General features: G+C 56.9%; 1 protein-coding gene across 1 annotated transcript in view; it reads right to left on the bottom strand.

The window, feature by feature from the left end:
* LOC107497568 (nascent polypeptide-associated complex subunit alpha, muscle-specific form) overlaps positions 1-18,481 on the bottom strand; it is a 41,961-nt gene extending 23,480 nt beyond the window's left edge. Inside the window, exons 1-5 of the mRNA XM_036239555.1 lie at positions 18,161-18,481; positions 7,227-7,351; positions 6,255-6,367; positions 2,639-2,732; positions 690-798 (exon numbers count right to left, since the gene is read on the bottom strand). Coding sequence (XP_036095448.1) covers positions 690-798; positions 2,639-2,732; positions 6,255-6,367; positions 7,227-7,351; positions 18,161-18,481 — 762 coding nt within the window. The remainder of the gene's footprint in view (positions 1-689; positions 799-2,638; positions 2,733-6,254; positions 6,368-7,226; positions 7,352-18,160) is intronic.
* Between the last annotated feature and the right edge of the window lie 776 nt (positions 18,482-19,257).

Raw genomic sequence — 19,257 nt, 5'->3', positions numbered from 1 at the left:
GGTAAAGAGGTTAAACTTGGAAGGACTTAAAGCCCCAAAACGGGGCAATTTGATTTGAAAGCTTCCTGGGATTTGTCCCCGGGATAATCAATTTAAAACCTTTTTCCTGTTTATTTTAGCCCAACCCCGACACAAGAGGAAACCTTTCTCTGGGTGTTTTTGGTAGATTAATATTTTCTAAGTCTCCCCTCCCTACTTTTTTTCCTTAGTGCTTTAATTCTTTTCTGCTCTCCCACTCCCCCCTCCCCTCTTCTTTGTGGTCTTCCCCGTGGGAACGTAACCTGTAAGGAAATCTGAGGGTGACTCTAATTATATTTTCTCACGAGTACTTGATCGATCTTATTTCAAGACCCCGAAATACTGCCTGGTTCTTCCTGGCAAGGTAGCCCACCTGACCTGCCAGGTGAAGATTATGAATGCTATTTTACAACTGAGGAAAAAAAGGGGGCTTGGAGAGATGGACCTGCCCCAGGCCCTCCGCGCCAGGCGCAGACGGGAGGACATGAAGTTCCAGAAGCTGGGAGACGTGCACGTGCCAGGTCTAGGGGTTCCGGGTGTCCCCTGCAAAGTCTACAGGAGTGTGTGTCACCAGGTGTGAACCAGGGCCAAAAGCCACGTGAGGAAGACGGGAAGCACGTCCACGTGTCCGAGTGTCCACGTGTCCGTGAGCCAGAAACAGAAGCCATTACCTTAGTGACAGCCGTTCGACGGAGGAGAGGAGTCAGCAGGGGGCTGGAGAGGAAATTGGAGGTGAGGAAGGAAGACAGCAAGTGTGGACAGGCCTGTCGAGAAGCGCAGCTGCGAAGGAAAGACAGAGACTGTGGCGGCCGGAGGAGACAGGTGGCACCTGGAGGCTCAGGCTGCCGAGAGGGCAGTTAGGAAATCGGAGGGTGTGCCAGGCGGCAGGAGGGAGGGCCAGGGTCTGAGAAAGGAGGGACCAGGGCAGAGGACACCTCTTTCTTTGACGACACAAGAGGCAACGGGAGGGGTGCGAATGTGTCACTGGACCCAATCTGCAGAGCCGCTTGACAGCCTCTGTTCCCCTGGGAGGTGACAGGCCAGCCCCCGAGTAAGGGGCAGGGAGTTGTGAGGTTCAAATGAATTGACAGTTGCAAAAAGGCCTTTGCCAAACCGCAAAGGGGGGACAGAAGCTTTCACTGTAATTACTCACTGGTAGTGGGACGCGCAATTTTACAGCCCACTCAAATCGCACGGGGCCTGGATTCGCACTGACCATAAATTATGCGTCCTTACATGAAGGATGTAAAAACCAGTGGTAAAAGCTCCCGCCAGCCTCTGGAAGACAAAAGGTTCCCTCCTAATAGCCTGGATTAACTCCAAGCGGGTCTCCGCCCACTTCATTTGTCACCTTCCAAGTCATCCTTCCACCTTCATTTGCCACATAATCCAATCAGGCCCTTTCAGATGCCCGGAGCTATTGTCTGCACCAAGCTGGGCTTCTCTAAAGAGGCCTGAGTTGTTTTTGTCTTGTCCGGACAAAACTGGTTGGCTTAAAAGGAGACCAAAGAAAGTGCTGGTCCAATGAGGAAACCCAATTAGCTTCCGAGAGACTGTAGCCATCATCTGTGTAGCACATACCAGGCCTGGTGCGCTGGGCATATTGTCGGTGTTCCAGAAAATGTTTGTTGAATTTATTCTTTAATTCGCTTTGGAATTTGTCGAGCGCGCACGCGCGCGCACGCTCACACACACGCACACACACGCACACACGCACACACGCACAGCACCTACTGGGTGCCAGCCCTGTGATTACTGCAGGAAATTGGGGCTGGGCGTGAGAACAATGAGACGACCTCGTGTGTTAAGGACCTCGCACTTTCCATAGCAATTTACAAAAAGCACTTTGCTGGCAAGTTACCTCATTTAGTCTTCAAATGCGCCCCATGGGGCAGAGAAAGGCGAGTGTGTGTGTATGTTGTGTGTATGTTGTATGTTGTGTGTATGTTGTGTGTGTGTGTGCTGTGTGCATGTGTGCTGTGTGTTAATCCCCACTTAGACCATGAAAGGACCTGAGACCTGGAGAAGTTAAGCGACTTGTTTAAGGTCACACGACTTGTTTAAGGTCACACCATCATGAGAGGTGGAGCCAGCACATGGTACCAGCATTGGGGCCACCCAGACCCCCCAAGACCACCCCGGGCAGCTGGGATCTCAAACAGGCTATCCCATTGTCAAGAGCTTGATTGGAAATCAAAAGCCTCTTAGTCTAAGGCTGGGCCGGCTGGGGCGGGGTGGGGGGGTAAGGGGCAGCTACAATGGCACCCGGGGTCCAACTCTGACCCCTTCCCTTGCCAGCAATGTGACAAAACACTTACATTCCTCCAGCCTCAGTGCCCTGGGTATAAATGTGAATAAACCCTTCCCTGTGGGAGGGGCACTCAGCTCCCGCCCAGTGTTTTTTTCTTTTTTCTTTCTTTCTTTCTTTTTTTTTGAATTACTCAAATCAATGCTGGACTCATTCTCATCTGTAAGTGAGGCTGCTTCATTCACATAGCCGTCTGTCTGCACAGAAATAACATTCAAGGGACACAGAAAGTGCTCTGGAAATGACCACATGCATAATTCATGTTCCTACTCAAGTCAGCCCGTCAGTCACCCGTCTTGGTAAGGTCCCTACCTGGTGCAAGGAGAGCCCCGTGGACAGGGGCTGTTCCGAGTGCTGTGGGAGAACAAATGAGAGGCGTGAGAAAAAGTGATACGGTGGCAACAGACTCACCTACCAAACTTTTGTTTCAACAAACATTTGCGGACCTCCTCCTCTATGCCCGGCCCTGCCCGAGGCTGCTTTATCTCATTTAATACTCACAACAGCCCTAGGAGGTTGCTCTAACTCCCCACTGCTCAGAGAGTAGGGGAGATCTAAAGGGTGAGGGTGCCCTTGGCAGTTCAGCAGCATGGCGTCGGAGCTCATGCTCGTTCCAGAAGCCCACCTGGGCCTTGGAATTGCCAGTGAGATGCTGGTGGAGCCCTTGGCCCAGGTCCCCCTCCTGAGAAGTTCCCAAAGGGATCTTTCCATTCAAGACATCGTACGGGCAACAACAGGGTCAGCGAGAAAGACTGACACCTTCGTGGGAAGGGAAACACTCCAGGTCGCTGGCACGTTAACACAAGCAGAGACTTAAAGGAAAGTAGTCATAGCAACAGGCGCGAGCATAGCGAAGGTCAGGGGTTAACGGCCAATGCCCCCTCACTAGGGCATTGGTTTAAGCCATAAAGAGGAACAGCTGGCTGGGCAGTTCTGGTCCTCTTCGTCCTCCGCGGTCCTGGCGCCGGGGGGTCTCCACCAGCGGCTGCTTCGTATGCTGGTGGGGTCCAGGGATCGGAGCTCCTACTGCCCTCTGCAATTGATCAAAGGTTAGAAGATCCAACGGAAAGTCCAAGTCTAGGTAATAATTAAAATTTAAATGAATTAATAACAACTAGAACTAATTAATTAAAATTTAAAGTTGTCTTTTAATTGCTAACGGGTCCGGGGGTGGTGCAGGGAGGGAGGCAGGCAGGGATGGGGCCCCCGACCCACCACCATGCCGCGTAAACGCTGCCACAGGAGGGGTGGAGTACCACCAGGTGGATATGAAAGGCAAGTACCTTGGCTGCAGTCGGGCATCGAGAGGTGATCCTTGCAGACGAGGAGGTGAATCGGTGATGTCATCTCTGAAGAGACCCTATGGTATGGGAGGGGCCAGGTTAGAAACCGTCATGATGACCTCTAACGGCCAGCACAGGAACAGCAGAGGGACTGGGCAGTCACAGGGAAAGGAGGGGGGAGTGGGAAGAGGAAGGAGGAGGGAGGGGTTGGGGGGAAGTGGGAGGGGTATGGAGGGAGGGATATGAAGGAGGGGAGAGGGGGGAGGGAGGAGGGAGGGAGGAGGGATGGGAGAGAGGAGGGGGGAAGGAGGGATGAGGAAAGTGGGAGGGGTAAGAGGAGAAATGGGAGGGGGAGGGGGGAGGAGAAATGGGAGGGGAGGAGGGAGGAGAATGGGAGGGGGTGGAGGGAGAGAAGTGGGAGGGGGTAAGGAGGAGTTGATTGACAGGGCACAAGTGTTAGCTGTGTGCGCATGCGCAACCTCAAGCCCAGTTTGGCAGGCCGAGAGCCATTTGCAGGCACACACCGCTAGGGGGCGCGCGATCAGCACCCAGAGTCCAAGAGCACAGCCACCTGCGGCGCGCGCGCGCGCACACACGCGCGCGCAGCAGGAGCACTCCCGCCCTCGCCTGGCCCGCAGCTGCAAGAGGCACAGCTGGCAAAGGATGGGCTGGGAGGGGTGCCCAACAGGTCTCAGACTAGGAGGGTGGGCAGAGCCCACGCCAGCTCTTCGCACAAGGCTGCTACGTCCCCTAAAACGCACACCCGCCATCACTGGCCAGAATCCACCTGTGGAAATCTAGCAGTGCACCCCCACATACACGCCCAGGGGGGCCTTCTGCACCCCGAAACTGTGCGAGTCACTCTCCACCAGAGAGACATGAGAGTATCAGGGAGACACTCGCCGTAAGGGTCTTTCCAGAACAGGATTCCACTTTTAATAAGTAAAAACAGAAATCTTGGTCTCAACCTTCAGGAAATCCAATTAAACAAATTAATTAACAATTTCAAAACCCAGTTCTCGATACATTTTCGCTCATTTCTGTGGTCTGTGGACACATCGTACAAAATATGGTATCGCTAGAAAATTTAAAGGCGGCCAAAACCACCTAAAATCCTCCAGACCACCGTCGCCCGCCCGCCCCCGCCCATCCCGCCGCCTTCCTTCTTCGCCACACCAAGAATTTCAAGACCCCGCATGACGGCGCCTAATTAACCATTTTTTACGGTCTCTTTATCCTGCTCAAACAAGCCATACTTTCCTAAGGCCCCCCGAAATCAAAACCAACTGAAATAAACTAATCTGCATCCACGTTCTTCCACGACCCGCTAAGTCACACAACCAGTGCGGGATCACGGCACGTCCGCCCAGCGCGAACCCTGAAGCCGCTCCGCAGTGATCCACGGGATCTTAAAACATTTCCCCCTTAGGTAAACGAATCCAGAATTTTCCAGTAAATCTCGAGCCTGACCCCCTCCAGCAGAAGAACAAAGGCCACCTCCCCTCCCCACCCCGCCCCCCAAAATTCCGCAGTGCCACCAGCGCCCTCTAGCGGCCAGCAGGAAAACCTTCCAGAAACCTGCCACGTAGCAACTCGCTCGCGCCCCCCCCTTCCCAAGCCCGCCAGCCCCGAGTGGGGAGGGGGCAGCTTGGGGGGGGAGAGGCTTGACATGGACAAAGGAAACGGCAAAAGGCAACTTTACCAAAAGTCAAGAGCCCGCAACATGTCAGAATCTTCCAGCGACAATCACGCAATGCCAAAAAGATCCCCCAACCCCCGATTCCAGCTCCCAGTGTGCCCAGACCCCCCCGAAACACACCCCCTTTTCTGTATTTCTCTTCCCGCTCGCTTCCCGGACCCAAGAACACGGCTTTCTCTACGCCGACCCACCCCCCAGCTTGTGCCTCCCAATTGCTTGACCCTCCCCCCAGCCGCCCTCCTCTACAGAACCGATACGAGGGGCTTCTGGCAGGTTCGCACTTGGGCGCCATCTCTCTCCACAGTTACGGCGGTTGGTCAGGGTGAAACCAGATGCTATCGGTTAGAAATTTTACTCTTAATTTTTGACTGGAGGCGGCTCTCTACTAAACCCGTGTGCTCGCCCTGGGAATCCCTCGCGAATAGGAACCTCTACACTCCTCACGCCTACGGGCCACCAAGAAGCTGGCCAGGACCTGAAGGGGGGGGTATGCCCAGGAGACCCTTCTCTTCGGACGCTTTCCCCCCTAATTAGTGGGGCATGCAGAAGGCATCCGCCGCCATATCTCCCACCATTCGTGATTCTGAAGGTGGCTTCGAGCACAGAAAATCTGGGTTTTGGACCCCGGTGACTGCGAGCTACTGGATTCCGACACGGTTTGGCGTGATCCCTCCCACTCTCCTCTCACTTTATGCCCCCGCCGCCCAGCCTACTCTCCAGAACTGAACGGGAAAGGGGCCCTGACTCCCCCCGGGAAAATGTGCCTCGAGACTTTCCTTCCTGACAGCGTTTCATTGCCGACGCTCGGGGAACAGGCGAGGTGGCCACCTTCAGGAGAAGGTCTCCGGCGTCTGTCCTGCGGTGTGTTCGGGACAGAGCCCCATCCGAAAGGGGGTGTTGCCTTCCTTTTGCACATCCTTTCAGGGAAGGATGGCGAACCACTCACCAGGCGAGGAGATTCTCGCGTGGGCGCCCCGGTTCTCGGGAGGAGCTGCAGCCGAGGCCGGCGGGCCAAGGCGCGCTCCATCCCAGCTCTCCGCCGTCTGCACTAGGGGCTGGCTGGGTGGGGTTTATATGGAGGCGCAGAAGGGGTGGTCTCTGACGTCAGCGCATTCTGCTGCAATGCGCTCATTTCTCCAAAAGTGATTGGCCAGAAAAATGAGCCCCCCAGATTCTATGACAAATTGCTCTAGCCGCACCCAGATTGCAGCAAAGAAGGGAGGAAAAAATTCTGCCGCAGTGGCCCTCGCCGCCATGACCAACACCCTCTGCTCGCGGGGGCCTTTTCCCTCCACGTATTCCGCTCGCCAGGCAGGGCAATCCGTGTGCACAATTTTCTGAGGGAACGGGACCCGGGGTGGTTTTTCTCGGGCGGGCCAAGGGCAGAATCGGGGTGCAGGGGGCAGCCGATCACACACCTGGCAATTTCGGAACCTCGGTTAAAGGACGCGTCCTTAGGGAAAGAAAATGATGCGTCCGTCCCGCTCATTGTCCGGGAAAATAAAATGCCCCGGGCAAGATAAGCGGTACCCAAGTGTAAGTCGGCGGCTGTCGCCCCCTTTTAGCCCACCCACCCATTTCTGATTGGTTACCTTTGACACGGAGGACTCGGCATAGCATCTCCGAGTCAGAAAAATCGGGTTTTGAGTCCCGGCTCTCCTTAACAACCTGTGTATCAGAACCCTGCAGTTCCCCTTCCTCTGCCAGGGGGTCCGTGTCCTCCACGTTAACAAGGGGAGTATCCCCTAACCCAGCTTGCTAAATAGGAACCTATGCGTGAGCCCTATCCCTCTAGGGAAAATACTTTCCGAGGAGGACTATGTCCCATCTGGAGATGCATGGGTACACCCCAAAATCAAGGTGATTTTCCCACTCGTGCACTTTGAAAATCTCCCCCCCCCCCCCCCCCCCCGCGCACCACCCCGGGGAAACAGGCAGCGACACATGTTGCGACAGAGCGTAGCTCCACGGCCTCTTGCGCGGGGACTTGGCACGAGAGATTCGGTCCTTAACAGGTGGTGCCTTCGGCAGCTCTGCCCGGCACTGAGTGGCAAAGCGGGCAGGGCCGTCAATCAAATGTCCTCCCGCAAAGGTCACAATGCTGTTGAAAGGGACTAAGGATCTATCTTAGGGTGACAGGTGGGTGGCAGCCGGGAGGGCAAAGATGAAGCGCCTGGTGACAGAAAAGGGGTGAGAATGAGGGATGGGTCCCAAAGGGGTAAGGCAGAGGGGCCCCACAGGAGTATCAAGTTAGAACAGCTCCCCCATGCTTCTTGGGGAGGGGCTGTTGGAAATAGCTTCAGAGAGAGGGCCTCCCCCCGCCCCGGCCCAGTAGTCCCTCGAGGTGGTTGTGACACAGACGGGCGATTTCAGGGCTGAAATGAAGGGGAAAGGCTATTCGTAAAGCCTACGCCAAGTGACAGGGAGGTGAAAATGGACCACTGGGTCACGAGAGATCCCGAGCCACGGCCGGCGTCTCGTGTATGGATACACAGGGGCATTTGGGGGGATGAGGATAAAGTGGGCTTTGGGGGGCAGGTAATGTGAGGGAGAACGAGAACACCCCGCTTACAGCTTGGGGAACATGCAAAGAGCCCCAGAAACTAAAGTCCCCCAGCAGGACTCCCAAGGCCAGAAGGCCCGCGCCAACTGTAGACGTCAAGAAAGCTTCAAAAAATCATGGCTCCGAGCATCCCAGTCAACAGGACAACGTTTATTAGCCACGGTATTAATAGCTAGGAAACAGCCAAACAGGGCCGAGACCAATCAGCGGCCAGGAACTCCAGTCGTCAGGCCCGCGCGGCCAATCAGACACCGGCAGGCTTGGTTGCTAGCCTCCCCGGGGCAGAGGCGAGGGGCGCGCATTGTCACGGGGGCTCCAGCTCGCCCCCCGTGCGTGGGAGGCCTACGAGGGAGCCGAGGCAGCCAGCAGAGAGCGTCAGTAGTCACGCACTCGGGGTCCCTGGAGGCTGTCTTAGAGACAGTGCCTGCTGGCATCAGCTCTGAGGCCCCAGAGAACATGCGTTGAGGCTCTGGGAGGAGCCCGGGCTTGGGTTGGGGTGCCCCTGAGAGGCCCGGGGAAGGAGGGACTCCAGACATGCACTGCGCGTCTCTCTCCTCAAGGCCTGGCCCCGCGCGGGAAGTTGGGCCTCCCAGCGCCAAGTCAGCTTTTCTGCTTGTTTTTTTTTCTGGGTTTCCTGGCTCTTAAGCCTGCAGCTCAAAGGTTAACAGTAAACCCCACTCCTCTTTTTCAGGGCCTAACTGACAGGCCGAAGGAAAGGACCTTGGAAATGTGTTTTTCACAAAAGTGCGGAGGGTTTGAATCCCAGCTCTGCCCCCTCCTAGCTGGGAGGCTGAAGTCCAAGCCCTTCTCCCTGGGCCCCTATTTCCTCATCTGGAAAGAGGAAAGAGTTGGACAAGATGGTCCCCAAGGAGCCGCCCAGTCCTGCTTTGCTTGGTTTGAATGTATACATCAGGCGAGTCAATGTCTTCCAGAACATTCTGCATGACAGTAATTAGTATCAGGTGTATCCTGCAGTCCATGTGGTTACTTCATCATGCTGCTTTTCTTTCCATTGTATTTTATTTTAAACAGAACTCCATGGCAACATGTTTATCCTTCTGGCTTCCTACAAAAAAAAAAAAAAAAAAAAAAAGGAAGGAAGAAAGAAAACGATAGAAAAAGAAAAGGCAGAGGAGAGAGGAAAGAAAAGACTGCTGTAAACTAATCCGACCGAGTATGGTTTAACCACAATATTCAAAAAAAAATCCATATGTTTAAATGTTTTCATTGGCTTTTTCTGGAGCTCAGAACTTAACTTTTTAAATATTTATTGGTCCAAAGCGATGGAAAAAAGAACTTGAAAGAGCCAATCCCTGGTACTGTTTGGATCCCAACTGCTCCTCCGACTCGGCGGTGTCCCGCACACTTTCCCTGCTCGGAAGGGACATTGGAGGGTTCAGATCCATATCTATAGGGCAAAACAGACAAGGAAATCCAGGTTGAGAAATGGCCGCGTTCTCTTCTGTGCATGCTGAAACCCAACCCTCCTGAAGAGCCCTGGAGGACAGCCAGTGTCCCAGACACATGGCTTAGTCCGCTGCCTGGGTTTTTTTTTTTTTTTTTTTTTTTTTTTTCCGCGTAGATCTAATTCAAAGCACACATTTTTCTTCTTTTTTTAATTCCTACTTGGGAACCCTCAAAAGCCGTGTGAGCAGTCTCCCATCCACATGTACATACTTGTGGGCAAGTGGACAAGGGTCCTAAGATTCAGCCAGGAAATGAGGACAAGGCCCTCCTCTATCCATCTTCCAGGCGAGGGTAAAAGCACTCTCTTCTCAAAACCATACTGCAAGCTTTTACAAGACAGCACCCCTAGGTGTCTGCCCCTCTAGGCAGGCCTCCCCAATCTTCCAGGTTCCCCCAAATGGTCGCATTCCCCAGAGATCTCTCCAGGACCCCTTCTATACCTCCTGCGAATGGCTAAAATGAAGGTCGATGCTTCTGCCTTCCCAATCTCTAATTGCAACCCCCTTCTACCAATTCAGATTCCCCAAAATCACACCTCCCTGAGCACCCCGCCCCCCCCCCCCCATAGACCTCAGCCCAAGTCAGAGAAGCAGCAGGGAGTACAGAGTCTTCCCATGATGCCATTTGGGGCTGGGAGAGCTTGGCCTCGTCGGGTATGACCTCTATGCCCCTTACAAAGTGAGGGGCTGGACGTCAAGCGGTCAAAAATTTCGGGGAGTGGGAGACGAAGAACAGTCCCATCTTCTGGGGTCCTGGCATGGCCAGTGGCTCTTCCAGAATTCACACCAAGCTGTCGTCCCATGTTAACAGCCCTTCGAGAAGTTGATTTTGCCTTTGAAACAAAGTCCAACCTCTTTAGTGTGGTGTTTAAGGACTTGTGTGAGGGGCTCACCTTTTATTTCTGGTCATTGATCCAAACATGATTCATATCCACACTTTTTTCGGGTCGGATGTCTGAGGGTCCCTGCCGTGTCGTGACCCTGGCGTTGGGCAGTAAGGAGTGCCGTGGCTGCCCGTGGACTTCAGGGGTTTTCCTCCCCAGGACCCCAATGTCAGTAGCACTCTGCTCCTCTGAAACCTGACTTTTGGATGCAGCCCCAACCTTTGCATACAGAGGAGTTTGCCAACTTGTAGATATTAAAAGACAAATAAAATCCAGCCTTTTGCAAAAGGCCAAGGATAAAGCTCGCCCCCCGGGGGGCTGCTGGGCTTCCAGGCAGCTTGCGTACCTACGTGTTCGATCCTGGGGTCTCTGGGAGGTGGGAGAGGGGGTGAGCATGGCTCTTTGGGGATCTGTGTCATAACTACAGCTAGTGAAAAAGATCTGGAAGGTAAAACCCCCAAATTACCCCCCCAAAATCCCAAAAAGCCATTTGTTGTTCTAGGCAAATAGATTCTGGGCAATTTTTCTTCTTTCTACTTTTATGGATTTCTCTTCTGGCACATATTGCTTTTATAATGTGCATATTTTTAAAATGCAACAATCCAAGAAGACTGATTATTTGAGCCTCTTCCTTAGGGACCTCAAACACGAAATATTTTTCTAATAAGTAAATAAAAATCAAGAGACTCAGGCCACCCCTCTTGAGCTCAGAGGCGTCAAGCACAGGGTGGGAATGACGGGGACGGGGGGGGGGGGCAGCTGGTTCCTGGAAGGGGTCTCTTGAACCTACCATCGAAGGGAGCACATTCCTAGTTGGAAACAACAACGAGAAAATGAGCTTCGCTGGTTTCATTCCTGCAGGAGGGGCTTAGAGAAATCCATTTTCTAGAGACGTGGCAGGCCAAGAACGGGGTCTTGGCGAAGCAGGCCTCGGTCATGGGTTGGGCTTTAGAAGAAGTCATATCCTGATACTAGGAAACGTGGCCACATCGCCCCGCCCTGCCCCCATCGGGCCCCTCTGGCTTTGGGTGCGGGCCAGTCCCAGATTCAAGCAAGGGGTTTTCTTGGCCCAACTCCATGGAAATATTTCCTTCGGTGGAGCAAAGAACTGCTTCATTCAACCGCCTGCGGCTAGGGAGGGGGCTGGCTTTACGGTGTTGACAGAGAACCGGAGGCCTGGGGAGGGGCCCCAGAGCAGAAAATGTATTCCAGGTAGAACAGGACTGGAAAGTTTGCTTTTTTTTTTTTTTAACTAAAAGATTGCTGACAGTTGAAAAACTGCCACCCCACCCAAGAGGCTCCAAGAGAAGACGTTTGTGCTAGATTTCAGGGAGGATGACCGTAGGCACCTGTCTGCTTAACGGCAAAGGGCAGGGGGCCAATGCCAAGCGCGCTTTCGGTTCAAACCTTCGAGGTCTGGATCCTTCCAGAGCCCCCCTCAGCCGCCCTGGGCCAGGCCTCGTGATAGCTGTGTCGCAGTGCTCACCAAGAAGCCACCCGCTCGCTAGCAGAGGGTCAGGAGCACTAAGGGACACCGGCAGGGGCAGGCCCGGTGTGGGGAGAGGCTGTGGGTGGGCTCCGGAAGGCGCATCGGCCCCCCTCCCTCGCTGACTCTGGGTCGTCGCAGTCCCCGGCACAGGCGGTGCCCGGGGGAGGGAGGACGCCCGCACGCGTAGGCACCCCAGCCCCTCGGTTCCCACCGAGAGGCCAGAAGGGAGCACGCCGACGTGACTCCTGCCCCAGAGACAGCCCAGAAGCTCATCTATCTGCAAACGAGAGGCTTGGGGGGACGCGGGGCGTCTTCTCCGAGAGATGGGCCGTTCGTCCAGTGCCATCTTAGAGACGAAGGGAGATGAGAAGCCGGCGGAGGGCGGAGCGCGGAGCGCGGCATGCGGGCGGGTGCCGCTCTGGGCAGAGGCCTGGCTGCCCTGAGCTGGTAACACCTGTGACGATGTCCAGCGCGACTGCTGGCTTTCTTTCCTGGCGGTCTCTTGGGGGAAGTGACCATTTTGCCTGGCGGTTGAGGGTTTTGGCCCCGAGGTCAGACCTCAGGAGCAAGGCCATCTGCTCCCGTGTGGCTTTGGGTTATTTGGTTAACCTCTCTGAACCTTATTGTCATGGTCTTTAGAACAGGGGTAAACAGCCTCATCAGGTGAGAAGATGAAATAGGGAGACAAATCATGTGTCCCCAGCTACGTGACATGGAGGGTGGGTGAGGAGAGCACTGCTCTCTCCAAAATGCCTGAGAGTTTGGCTGCTGAACCCCACAGTTTGGGGGACAGGCTCTGCCACTCCCCACAGTCAGTCAGAGAGAAAACAGAAGAAGTCCTCCCATGTGCAGCCTCCTGGCTGAGCCTCATGGGCGCTCTGGGGACCGGGATGCCCCCAGCTCAGCTACCTGCCCTGGTACGCTCCGTACCCGCTGCCGATGAGGGCCACCTCTCTCCTCCTTGCTAGGACCTCCCGTCTCAGAGTCTGGGGTCTGAGATGCAGTTTGCAAGCTTGGTGGGGAAACAGATCTTCCAGATGAGAACGGTCCGGGAACACTAGGCCCGCCTCTTCCCTTCTCCCTTCCGGCCCTCCTGTCGCTGGCGGGACATGAACGCTCCGCAGCCCGGGGAGGGGGCAGCCGGCGAGGCAGGAACGGCACAGGCTGCCACGTCAGGCCCTGGGTCAGATTCTGATACCACCGCCTGCTAGCGGCTTGACTTCGGGCAAGTCCCTTAGGCCTCTCTGTGCCTCCGTTTCCTCCTCTGTAAAACAGAGAAAATAATAGTCCCCACCTCCCAAGTCGTCGAGGAGGTTAAATGAAGCAATGCGTGTGAAGCCCTCACAGCAGAGCCTGGTTACCCAGGAGATGCCCAGTCACAGAGGTGGCATCATCCTTCTGCCCCGAGCAGACAGCCGTGCTGTCCCCAGGGAGAGCAGATCTAACGGGAACGCAGAGCGTGAGGCCCTCGCCACAGCCCCCTGACTCAGGACGAACTGCTGCGGGCCCGGCAGAGGAGAGCGGCGCGTTTTCGGGCCCACGAGGCGGCAGCCACGCCTCCAGGGTGGCCCTCGCTGCGTGCCCTCTCTAGGGCCGGGGTACAGACCCTTCTTGCATCCTGGGCCCACCAGAAAGCTTCGTTGGCCCCTGTTCTGGGTAACTTCACCAGCTGGGTCGCTGGGGGTGACTGGAGGTCACCATGGGTCATTTCTGAATGCCACAGGTCACTGCAAGGCTTGGTTACCGTCGGCCTTGGGCCTTCGCCCCCGGCCACCAACTCGCTCGGGCTTATGCTCTGCAAAGCTTCGCCCTCCGAGACACACGGGCCCGAATGTTCAACATACCCTTTAGGTGTTTGCAGAAGGGATGAGCTTAAAGGCGCCTGCCCTTAGGTAAACGAAGCTGCCCTTGCACATCTGATGATAAAGAAAAGCAAACAGAAGCCTGCCTGCTCCCACTGGCTCGCAACCTAGACACCTCTGCCTTCGTGAGCTGTGGCGGACGGAGGGCCTCGGAGGGCCTCTGGGGCTCCCTGCCCTTTGAGGACGGTCCTGCCCTCCTCACCCCACAGAGCCCCCCATTCCCCCTCTGCGAAAATGTGAAAGTGATCCACACACCACAGATTTGCTCTGAACACAGAAGAAGACAGACAGACAGACTATTAAAAACAGACAGCCTCCTACATTCTTCTGAAGGACCCTGAGGATCACCAGGCTCAGCTGGAGCTGGAGACCGTCCGAGCCAGTCCCCTGGCTGCAGCACACTCGAGCCAGGCACGCTCAGAACCAGATGAGGTTCTGAACCCTTTGCCTGAGTTCCATCGACTGTAAACGGTGAATTCCTGATAGTTTCACTTATGCATTTGTCCATTCAGTTCAGGGGACGCTTACTGGGCACCTAGGGCTGGCATTGTTTCAGGTGCTGGGGTAAGTGACCATTGGCCAGACCAGCACCCTGCCGGTCTCACTTCAGAGGCCTGAGCTGCACACCCACTGCGCGCGGGGCTGTCTCCAGCTGCCTCCGCTCCTACCTCAGGCTCAGGCCCCGAGAACACGGGAATGCCCCCCATCCTGCCTGTGGGAGGAAGGGACAAGCCTGGACTGTCACTGAACGAGAAGAGCCCCCCGCGGGGGCTGGGAAGCTGGCGCCTCTCGCCGCCCCAGCTCTGAGTATCAGGAATTCTGGGCCCCATCTCTTCCCGGCAGTCTGGCCTCAGGTACATTTCCCAGAAATCTCAGTGTTTACTCTGGGGGGCCTCCCACAGCCGACGTCCTGCGGATCCTGCTCTGGGCTGTAAGTCACTTTCTGGCTGGCTCAAGACACAGAACTCTCAGAGCGTTTGAATGTATGGCCACGTGGCAGCCCCAGAGATCCAAGCAAAACTGTCTGGCTGCCCAGCCCGAGCCGCCCCTGAAAGGTTTCAGTGTATACCCCGGCCCCCCGCCTGGGGGGCTCGCTGGGGCCCTCGCACACGCCCCGAGCAGCCGGGGCGGACCTGGGCTGGGACCCACGGATGGTTTCCGCAGCCCAAATCAGCACCCTAATTTGAAGAAACCTGAGTGGACCTGGGCCGAGGAGGGTCAGGAAGTGGCCGGGGGCTGTATGGAAGCTGCCCCTCCCACCGGGCTGGAAAGGAAGCGGCGAGGGTGGGGGCAGGAGGTGGAGAGAGGAACACACAGCGAGGGGGGCACGGGGGCCGAGGGGCTGGCCAGCTCGCCCCCAGCCCCCTCTGGGGGCCTCGCACGGGGAAGAGCGCCACGCGGCACAGAGAGGCGCCCACAGCCCGTCAGGGCCGTGGCCGAAGGACATGCTGACCGGTGCCCCTTGGGAAGGCCCACGGATGAAGACATGGGGCGCAAGAAGGGGGCCAGGCACCGGAGCCGGACTCCCGAGAGAAGCTCCTCCCGTCACGGGGGGCCCGGTCTCCGCAGCCTCAGCAAAACATGGCATTCTCGGGTTCATTTGGGACATAAAGTAGTGCTCGGTGGAGCACAAAGGCTCAAAAAAAAAAAAAAATCTTCAGATGAACAAAGCACAAGAAAGGACAGGTGCCCAGGGACGCTGGGGGACACACGACCCCCGTGTGCTACGGCCCACTCGGCGGGCGACACGGCCGGGCTCCCTGGGCTCCTCGCACACTCTTTTTTGTATTTTATTTATTTAATTTATTGGAGGGAACATTGGTGAATAATGTCAGCCGCACAACATTATGATCCGGCCTCTCCGCGCACACTCCATTGCGCGCTCACCGCTTCAAGTCTCGTCTCTTCCTGCCACCGCATGTGTGACCCCTTTTCTCCATTTGCCCTCCCCTCGTCCCCCATCCCCTCTGGTAACCAGCATTCTGTTATCCGTCTCTATGAGGCTGTTGTGAATTAAGTGCCTGCTTTGGGGTCCAGCGAGACAGCCCAAAAGGCTGCGCCCCTCCCACTCGAGAAGTCTGTGAGGCTCTGTGTTCCAGCAGAAGACAGGAAGCAACTCACACAGCAGCCTTTCAGGGACGCTCGGGGGCCGCCCCGGCCCGGGCCCCAGCCTCGTGGCGGGTCTGGAGGAGGGGGGCTGGGCGCTCCACAGAAGTCACTGCCACGTTCCCATATGTTAAAGGCAACGCCATGCCTGCATCTCAAAACCCGGCGCGGGCAACATGGGGCAGAAGCAAGAGGTGGAGGACTTTGGCATCAGCTCCAGAAGCCCCTCGAGTCAAGTCCAGAGGGTCCCTGAACCGGGAACCTGGGGTCAGGCCACGTGCCCCCCCCCCAAGTGGAAGCCCTTGCTGAGCAGAGCACAGATGCAGAGCTGTGTTCCCCTAGATTAGTATTTCACACTTGAACCCGTATTCTCTCCAAATAAAGTGAACCCCCCCTGACCCCTCCACCACAGCCTCCCGCCCTCCCATCCCCCCCGACCCCCCCCACCCGGCCTTACAGTCCTGCTCCAAGCCGAGATTCGCTTGCCCCCAGCAAGACTGTGCTCAGGCTATTTTTGCTTCAGACCCTCACTCAGCCGGGTTCAGTGTCATGACTATCCGGCACCCCACCCTGCAGCCAGTGGACAGTGGGACTCTGGGTCCCAGGGGCCGGCACCCCCCTCCCCACCCCCAACACAGAGCTTTCTGCAGAACTTAAAAAGTAATGCTCCCTTTGGACCCTGTCAAAATCTCCCTGCAGGATGTTTGTTTGCTTTTAAGATCTGCATTCTTTGACTAAACTATCGGAAGACTTACCATAAAAACGCCACCCCCCTCCCCAAACCACACACGGGCCGGCCGTCCCAACTTTACGCCGCGACTGCCGACCGAGCGGCCGCGGCTTGGGGAGGGCGTCCTGGCAGCACAGAGCCAACATCTGCACGCACACGAGTCCCGGCCCCGCCATTTCCTCCAGACATGGCTCCTGCAGCGGTGGCCGTGCGGCGGGAGGGCGCGGGGCGGCCGCCGGTCGGCAGACTGCGACAGCGGACCGCGAGTGCGCGGCGAGCCACGGGGCGAGCCACGCGGGGATGCTGGGGGCTTCGCGCTCCGCGTCCCCAGAGCGTTGAGCCTTCGCCCCGGCGTGTGCCTTGTCACGCCCGCTCACAGTTGAGGAAACTAAGGCACGAATCTACAGAGCGTGAGAAGCGGGGTCCGGGGCTTTTTTCTTTCTCCCTGTTGCATTGCAGTCACGAGTCACCTGTGCCCCGTGCCCACCGCGACGGCGGGGACCGTGCGCAGGCTCAGGAGTACTGAACTGAGTTCTTGGCCACACGGTGACAGAGAACCCCGAGGAGGCTGAGGAGTGATCTGTGCCCCCCCCCCCACTCCACGCACTGCGATAAGCCAACATGGCCCCCTTATTTGGCACACAGGAGGGGACGTGGTTATGCCTGGCCGGCACAGTGGGGTGGGGAGCCCCACACAAACGTCAGTTGGAGCCGGCCTTCCAGGGAGTGCCCTCCGTCTCCCTAACTTGAGAGAAAGGCCTGTGGCAGTTCCCACGGGAGGCACATGCCCGCACTGCCACGAGGTGGGTGTCACACCGCAGGGCGTCGCCGTGAAGCACAGAGAGCCCCCACCCTGTGATCCGGGCAGTCCCCCACCCTGCAGCTGGGCGGCAGTCACCACGGCGGACACAAAGCCCCAGGCCGAGTGCAGGAGGTGGCCGTGCACCGCCGACCGTGGGCCGCGGCCGTGACGGCAAGCCCCGCCGAGCCACAGTGCAGCCAGCCGCGCTGCCCAGACAAGGACCCGGATCTCACAGGCCCACTCATCGTTCAAAAGTGCTCTTTGGAGCCCAGACCATTCCAACTCTCCCATTTTCAAAGCTGCCAAGCAACCCGGGCACACATCTATCTGCACGTCCCCAAAGTCCCTTTTCTGTTTGTTCGAAGGATAAGCATGGGCCACCAGAAGCACCCAAGAGGCTTTGGATGGTCTCGGGGTGAACCCTGCGGGTGCCACGCCTCCTCTGAGACTCACAGACCCTGAAGCCCAGTCCTCCGTGCTCAGGGCCGAGCAGGAGAGGGGGATGGGCAGCCTTGATCCTCACCCCTCCCCCAGCTCAGACACAGTCATTTACAAACTAGCAAGACCAGGCCGGGACCTGAAAACTCCAGGCTGGAGAGTTCTTCCCCTTCTTAAAGAAACAGAGAAAGCCCAGCTGGAAGCAGCCTGGGCCGAAGACCCCTCCCCCAGGGGAGTTCATTCTGTTTACTTCCTGGGCTGAGTCCCACCGGCCCTTGCTGCAGGCCGAGAGGGGAGACCACGGATTCCATGGACCCCGCAGGTTCCATGCTGCCTCTTGGCACCTGGGAAGAGGCTGGCACCCCATCAACACCACTGTGCGGAGGGCTCTTTGGGGGTTCCCAAGGAATCGGTTCAGGGCTCCTCTTAGAATTTACCGTAACTTTGGGGATCACGGTAGGGTGTCGTGTACTTGTTTTTACTCCCAAATTCTGCCCATTCTTCACTCTTACAGAATCCTCAGCTGGGGTTCCCAGGAGCCCAGAGACTTGCCCCAATTCCCAGCGCCGACTTGGCAGCACTGAGATGAGGGCCAGACTGCGGACGGCCAGGCCTTTCTCCTCTTTGTCCCAGGGAAGTTGCTGGCTTGAGATGCGGGGGGACAAGAAGCCCAGCAGCTGGGGCCTGGGAACTGCGTGGGCGGGCCAGGGCCCACCGCACTGGGTCCTGCAGAACGGTCTCTCCTGGCAGCATAGGTCAATGTCAGTGCTCGAATTTCCAGAGGAGACAGCACCGCTCAGGGCCGACTGGGGCACTTCCTGTGCTTGCGCCATGCTTGGAACAAGAGCTTTGTTGAGCTGGGTCATGACTGAGGTGGCAGCCAGCCCTGGTGAATGGGCGTGTCAGGGACGGAGAATTCTTCGAGGTGTGATTTTTGCACCGAAGTCGTGAGATTGTCGTGAGAGCCCCCTCCCAGTGAGACAGGCATTTTGAGGAGTACAGAACCTCTCCCCGGCGAACCCTGGCCTTGCCTCTTGCCAGCTCTCCTGTCTCCTGGCAACCTTGCTGCCTTCCCTTCCAGAAAAGCAGGACCCAGTGAGGCTCTGGTTGGCCTCGGGGGGAAAAATAGAACAGGGATTGAGTCCCTGCAGCTTTGGGGCCAGGAAACAGTCAAGGTCCAGCTCCTGGGGCTGGAGCTGGGCCAAACAGAAATGTGTGTGTGTGTGCGCACGCGCGCATGTGCACGCGTGTGAGTGTGTGCATGCCTGTCTGTGTTTGTGCACACACGTGTGTCTGCTCCTGTGGGTGGGGGTGAGAGTGAGGCTGGCTGTGGCACACGACATGGGTCGGGCTCGTGTTTGCAGGGGTAATACACCCAGCTTGGCATCACATCCAGACACCGCCAGGACCCCCACAACCCCACCCCCTCCGCTCAGGCAGCCCGGAAGGCTGAAGTCGGCCTGGGAGTGGGAGATGAGGCTGAGCCACCCTCTGACTCTACCATCCCCCACCGCGGGCTGGTGATTCACTGCTAACCCTGAGCCTTGGGGGAGGGTCGACTAAGAGTCAAGTATCAATTCCTCCTGAAATGCAGAGATTCAGGTGGGGG

The sequence above is a fragment of the Rousettus aegyptiacus genome, unplaced genomic scaffold, assembly GCF_014176215.1.
Source record: "Rousettus aegyptiacus isolate mRouAeg1 unplaced genomic scaffold, mRouAeg1.p scaffold_m13_p_3, whole genome shotgun sequence".
Classification (NCBI taxonomy): Eukaryota; Metazoa; Chordata; class Mammalia; order Chiroptera; family Pteropodidae; genus Rousettus; species Rousettus aegyptiacus.
This window is presented reverse-complemented; position numbering and strand designations above follow the sequence as displayed.